This window comes from Pholcus phalangioides, unplaced genomic scaffold (assembly GCF_987345545.1).
Source record: "Pholcus phalangioides strain wild (caught in Gottingen) unplaced genomic scaffold, Ppha-v1.0 ptg000020l_1, whole genome shotgun sequence".
NCBI lineage: Eukaryota > Metazoa > Arthropoda > Arachnida > Araneae > Pholcidae > Pholcus > Pholcus phalangioides.
In genome coordinates, this window is record NW_028301613.1 from 9,078,168 (window position 1) to 9,085,203 (window position 7,036).

The window sequence follows — 7,036 nt, forward strand, 5'->3', positions numbered from 1 at the left end:
ACACATGCACATACAAATAAAATTCAATATATGATAAAATAAAAATAAAAACCTTTTGCATGTAGTTTCAAATCAAAATAATATCACTCGTGAGAAAACGCAGCAATATCAGTAAAACAATAAGATGATTACACTCAAGAAACGCAACAAAGGGGGAAAAATACATAAGATGATGCCTATAAATAGGTTTAAAATATAAATAAATGAAAAAATTAACACAACATGCAATAAAATAAGCATATACACACCAATAAAACTGAATATGGTGATCTAAAATGCATAGCATGTTAAAAATGATGAGGGATCAGAAACGTTGAGAGAGTGACAAAATCTGTGATGTGTGGATGAACATGCGAACAGTCGCATCTTTGCGCATGGGCCCACCCAGACAAGGCCAGGGGTCAAAAGAATAAAGAGGCATCAGAAAAAGTAGTTGAATTAATTGAAAATTTGCCAGGTAGGGCCTCAGAAAAATCACTTGGCACATGATGATCTTAAGATAGCCCTGCATGCGAGATCTGGTGGCAATCTATTCCATATACTCTTCCAACTCCACATTGGAAGCTATAAAATTTAGTATTACCCCTGGCAATTGGAATTTTAATTTGTAATGGATGGCCTGTGATTATCCTCTAACGACACACTGGTTTGAAAACCCCTTGATTAGATCCCATTGTAAATTTGTCATCCATGGGATCACCCTCGTGAGCTACAGATACAATGTGTGATGAGTTAGCTTAGGGTGGGGTTGGATCAAGTGTTTTGGCCAAAAATTTCTTTTCGGGGGGGGGGGGGGATACAATACTGCCAAGAATACAATAGTGTATGCGAGAAATTACTGTAGATTATGGTTATTTGTAAAGATATTACACGATTGAAATTAAAAAGAAAAATGTTGCTGTGTCAAAACCTATTTTTGACTGACGTTGCATTTGCGCAATGCTTTGTTCAAATTTTTTTTCAATTAATTGTCATTTACTTTTTTATATAAAATGAACATTTTTGGAAGTTTGAAGTGCCATAGTATTTTTTAATATTGGAAAAGCAGTTAAAAATTGGCTAATGCCTTTTTTCACATTAGTGTAAAATATATCTTACTTTTGACCAATTCAGCTTCTGGTTCCCCACCCACATTGTGGGTTGAAAACGTTTAGTAGATTAATTTTGAAAGATACCTTTTTGATAGATAGTTTTACATTAAGAATATAAATCAGTACAAACTTTGTTTTGCAATCTTCCAAAATCCAATTTTTACTGGACTAATAGAGCTATTTCTTAGAAAAAATTTAAATTGAAATGATTTAAAATTACATTACAGCACTTTTGCATTATCAGTATAATTGTGAAGAAATATATAAGTAGCCTGAGCGTTTCCCGGAAACATCAGAAAGGCCTCAATACAAGTGTCCAAACAATTGAGGTGGTTGAAACGATGCCTCACGTAGTAATATTTTTTAATTTCTGACACATGCAGTTCCAACCATATGACACTAATTTCATCACATCATATGCACTCGCAGTGGGCCATTACTCAGACAAAAAGAACACGTTGGTGTATCAAAAATTGAAATTAACCTAAAAATGCACTGATTATAGTACAGTAGAGCTTGGTTAATTCAAAGTCCAAAGTCTCTGGAAAAAAAATTCTAATTATCCAATTATTCTATCCTGGATCAATAAAATGCCTACTAATAAACCGCACATGCACCTCGTCCATATTGCTGTGCGGAAACTCTAACGAATTGGTAGATGTTGAAATGTGTATGTACGTGTTGTGAACCTAACATGAAATTTATATCTGTATAGTCGTTGTGTGTTGTACTAGTAGTGCTACTTAACTCTACATGCACCTCGTACGGATTCCTCTGCAGAAGTTTCAATGAATTGGTACATGCCGAAATACACTCATTGCCATAAAAATTTGCGCACCCAGAAGAAGTCGTCAAAATGAAACTAAATTTTACACATGTAAGTGCTACGTTGATATAAGTAAGTGATTAGAAAATCCAAGAAAAAGGATCATTTATCGCAGAAAAAAAAACAGATGAACAGAAGTTTTAGTACTCTGTTGAACCCCTTCTAGCGCGAATGCATGATGCGATACGAGCGGGCATTGAGGCATACAAGTTCCGTATGATGTCCTGAGACATCTCGTTCCACAGTTGCTGTAAATGCGCCTCTAATTCGACCAACCTCGTAGGGTGTCCAACTTGCAGTCCCAAATGATCACAGATATGCTCGATTGGTGACAAATCTGAGGATAGAGCAGGCCAGGGAAGGGTGGTAATGTGGCGGAGGCAGTCTTGTGACATCCTTGCTGCGTGTGGCCTAGCATTGTCTTGTTGAAAAATGGCGCCTGGGAGCCCTGCCATGAGTGGCAACACATGTGGCTGAAGGATGTTATGGACGTACCGCTGGGCTATCATTGTGCCATGGATCAATATTAGGGGTGACCGTGTATCGTAAGCAATGGCACCCCATACCATGACACCAGCTGTGGGAACGGTGTGTCGCTGTAAAGCGAAGGCAGGATTGAAGCGTTCACCACGGGGCCTCCACACACGAACACGATTGTCATCACTGCTCAAGTTGAATCTTGATTCGTCACTGAAGACGACCTGGTTTCATTCCGTTGCAGTCCAATCCCGTCGTGCTCGACACCACTCCAAACGGAGGCGTTGGTGGGTGGGTGTCATTGGCAGCACACGTAATGGGCGCCGCGATACCAGATGTCCTTCAGCCAGGCGCCTTGCGATGGTTCGGGAAGACACAGGGGCCCGTAGTGAAGCTGCTGCCTGTGTCTGGATAGCGGCCAATGAGGCAGTTGGCTCTGCGCGTGCGTTTCGGATGATGTGACGGTCTTCTTGACGACTGGTCTGTTGAGGGCGTCCTGAACCTGGTCGCCGTGTAAATGACGTCTCTTCTGTCCACTGGTCCCAACACTTCCTCACAGTAAAATCAGAACAGCCTAGTTGACGAGCTACTCGCCGAGCTGACCACCCAGCTTCCATCATCCTGATGATTCTTCCCCTATCGAACTCTGACAACTGCTCATATGGTCTTCTACAGCGGCGTAACTGCATGTCTACCTAAGCATTTCCTTTGCAAATGATTAAATACACTCCAGCAAGCTCTGCTTACCTGTTTTATACTCCAAGGAGAACGAAGTTCAATGCCCTCTAGTGGCATTACGCAATGCGCAATCACGCTGCATTTCTAATCATTTGCATATCTGCCCGACATGTACCTTCAGGCCAACTTTCGTTTCGATCCCACAATTATTTCTTGGTGCGCAAATTTTTATGGCAATGAGTGTATGTATATATGTGTATGGTGGTCCTAATATATTTATGTTATCAGAATTGTGCTTGTTTTGTGTTCTTACTGGTGTCATCTGTCTTCCATATTTTGAAGTAAAGATGCTCAAATTTTCATGTTATTTTAGTGTCATGTTGTAGGTCTATCTGCTCTGTGCAGAGAGACTTTTTTAAAATGGGAGACCAACTCAAATTCATGGCTCGAAGTTGGAAAACTGCAGAAAGCAAACTTCAGCTGACCATCTATCATTCTATCATCAGCTACGAAACTATTTCCCAAATTTTAATAATTAATAATTATAATAATGTGTCTTAGCTGCTACATTATTTCACTGTTTTGGAATCAGCATCGCTGCAGAATTTCTTGACCGTGCTCAAAGCCTGATTTACAAAAACAGTTCATGGTCATCCATTATGGAACTGTGTCCCAAATTTTGCTTATCATTCTTATGCTATCAAAAGAAATATTACTTTCATTAACACATTACAAATCTGAACTTTCCGATACAGTCCATATTCTTAATGAAGACAAAAAAAAAAAAATTCAGATTTTGAATGCTACACCTTGATCTATAGATTGAACACTCCAGCTGAACAATGCTAAAATGGGCATTGAATTATCAGAAAAGGGGTAAGGAAAAAACTGAATGTTCAAACTTTTATTAGTCTTTAAAATTTTTTGTTTAACAACTTGATTGAAAAAAGCAGTCTGGCTTCTTGTAAAATTTTTCCAAGCTAAATTTGCTCATACAAAAATCCTGATTTTTTTTTTTCTTCCTCCAACTTCAAATTATGCAAAAAAATTCAAAAAAGTTCACATTTACCACTAAATTGGATGGAAAACTTCAAGGGAAGTATGGAATATTTATATTTATATTAATATATTATTTATATTAATATTTATATTTTGGAATTATCCAAAATATGAATTGGCCAAGCTCTTTTGTATACTGAATACATCTTATCCTCACACATCGTTTCATCATCATAGGTACTTTGGACAACAGCAAGCCTGTCGATTTCCGTTTGACGCCAAATATCTGTGAGTTTGTGACCAGAATGGGCATGCGTGGTATAATGACGGCATCCATGATATCTTTATCTTTTTGCTTGAGTCGAGAAAATTCCAACATCCTTTACATGCTGAGAGCCATTTTGAGGGATGAAATAATAGAGTGGCATAAGCAGGTAGTATCAGCTGTTTCCCTTTTCATTTTTTATTGTTTCTTTCATACAATTTGATTCTTTGGGGAGTTTCCACTTGAAAATGATAATTTCAGCTCATTATAAAAATTCATTCGTGTAGAAAAAAATGGGATAACATACTTCATTTTTCTTTCTTTTCTTTGAAGCATGAAGGAAAGAACAGCTCTGAATCGCAGAAGGAATTGGATGGTGCTTCGCTTGTCAAAAAGATTGAAGAAGCTGTGGAGCAAGTAGAATCAAGATTGAAATGTAAGAATGATTTTCATGCTTGAATTGTTGGGAAATGATTTGATTGGGTAGCTATAATATTGTTACGATCTGTAAATGCTCGGTGGCACATTTTTTAAAGGGCCCCTCAAAAAGTATCACAGTTTTATGATGGCAACAGCATACTGGTCTAGTTTAATTTTTTCTTTTTTGCACTATCATCCAATTGGTGGAGAATATTCTGGAGGGATTCATCCACCAGAAAGTTGCTTTTTTCCGGGAATAACCTATAACCTACAAGGTGTCCCATAAATTCGTAAATTGTTTAAAAATTTGTAAAAATTGGAGGAATTTGTATTTAAATGCAGTTTGTAAAAAAGTTGCTCTCACAAAAGGAGGGGGGGGGAAGAAAAAATTTAAGTCCAAATTTTTGTTGATAAAGAGTGCTGCACAAAAGCCATGGCAAGGCACATGTGTCGCAGGTTGGCCACCCTGTTTTGTATGGTTTTTACACTTTTTTGCCATGCAATAATGCTTGCAAAGCACATTTTAACAATAAAACTTTTTTTATGGTAATATTCATGTTCATTTGGTAAAACCATTCATAATTGTATATTTTCATGTTGGATGCAATTTCACTGTTGTCGAGAGTGACAATCATAGTCTCCATGACTTCTCGATTTGAGAAAGCCAGTTGTCAAAGAAATTTCTTGTGAAATAAAAACTTAAAACACATTGATGTCTTTCATAGTATTTGAATGGGAAAATAACTGTGAGATCGAGGCGGAATCCCTTCTGTATGATATTTCAATGCTTACAAAATTCTCAAATAAAACAGTGATGTTCATGCATCTTACAGGTTTGGCAAAATTCGATGGAACAAGTAGTGAAGCAAGTTGCCTTATGGGTATGGCTTGCAGAAGAGATACGCTTTCAAAAATGGATCCTTCATGGCATCCCTGGTTTTAAAAAAAAATGTGTCCTCTATTTTCATCTTTCATTGTATAAATACATAAATAAAAATTTTTTTAATTTAGCTGCTTGTGTTAACATTATGCTACATATTGTTAATGAATGGCAGATATGCAAATTATTATTTTTTCAATTAAATGTAACATGATCCTCATGTATTCCTAAGAGATCCTGTATGATCTGTCTAGGGAATTCGTTAGTGTTAGTAAACATCCATACCAAAACTGGGATTCAAACCCAGACCTAGTGGTTAGCTCCCTAACAACTCGATTATTACTAAACCCTACATGCAACTCATCCACATTTTTCTGCGGAACTTCTAACGAATTGGTACATGTTAGAATGTGTGTGAACATGTAGTGAAGTTTTTTTGTGTGTAATGCTTGTTATGTATAGTGACGCCATCTGCCATGATTTTTTCCCCCTAACTATGAGTGAAGTGTAATGTAACCACTTGACTGAGGCTGGCTCCCTAATCAACACTTATCCGTGGCTCCTCAAAGCTGTTTAACAAAGGATCTCTTGGAAAAACCTTTGTTGGGCTGCTGTGACACCCCTAACAAAGGCTGGTGGCACACAGTTCAAGAGCCCCTCTGTTATGTGAAATTCACTTTGCAAAAGTTTCTTTTTCACCCCATTTATTAACCCATTTATTAACATGACCCCCATTTTATTAACCCATTTATTAACATGACCCCCATTTTATTAACCCATTTATTAACATGACCCCCATTTTATTAACACAAACCCCCCTACAGGGTCATGACTCTCAGTTTGGGAGCAACCACTGATTTGAAAAAACCATCCGCAGGGCCCCTAGGCTAGAATCTTTTGTGCCCCCCCCCCCAGACGAAACTTTCACAGGCCCTTTTATAGGGCCTGTTTGTAGATTGAAAAAACAAAAAATGATGCGAATCGTCCCAGGGCTGGAGCCCTGTCAGCCCTACCCTTGTAGGACTGTGACCATTCACCATGGTTCATTATGTTGAACGAGAAAAGGTTCCCAAAAAGTCAGCAAATTTCACTTTTGATATGTGGTAGACACCCTGGGTTCACATTTTCTAGAATCGACTCTGTTAGGCTTCAGAAAAATCACTTGTCCGGGGCCCCATGATGTTCTTAAGATGGCCCTGCCCGTTAAAAAAATGGGAAGATAAAACTGACTGTCAGACGAGACAAGACCCGGACTCTGTCCATTTCGGGATATAAGCCCTTTACTTGTGTGGGTTGGTCCATGCTGGGGAGGACTGGGATGCCAGACCGGGGCATCCCCTTCTGATCCCCTGTCTAAGTCCTATCTGCAGGCGAGGAGACTGGTCCTTGGGTTGTTGCAC

At 38.4% G+C, this 7,036-nt stretch overlaps 1 protein-coding gene across 2 annotated transcripts in view; it reads left to right on the forward strand.

The window, feature by feature from the left end:
• Positions 1-5,766, forward strand: part of LOC149070940 (transformation/transcription domain-associated protein-like) — a 271,954-nt gene extending 266,188 nt beyond the window's left edge. For both annotated transcript variants that reach the window (XM_089248856.1, XM_089248857.1), the window contains 3 exons: positions 4,309-4,505; positions 4,670-4,772; positions 5,590-5,766. In XM_089248856.1, the coding sequence (XP_089104982.1) occupies positions 4,309-4,505; positions 4,670-4,772; positions 5,590-5,699 (410 nt within the window). In that variant the 3' untranslated portion in view covers positions 5,700-5,766. The remainder of the gene's footprint in view (positions 1-4,308; positions 4,506-4,669; positions 4,773-5,589) is intronic.
• Positions 5,767-7,036: the final 1,270 nt, after the last annotated feature.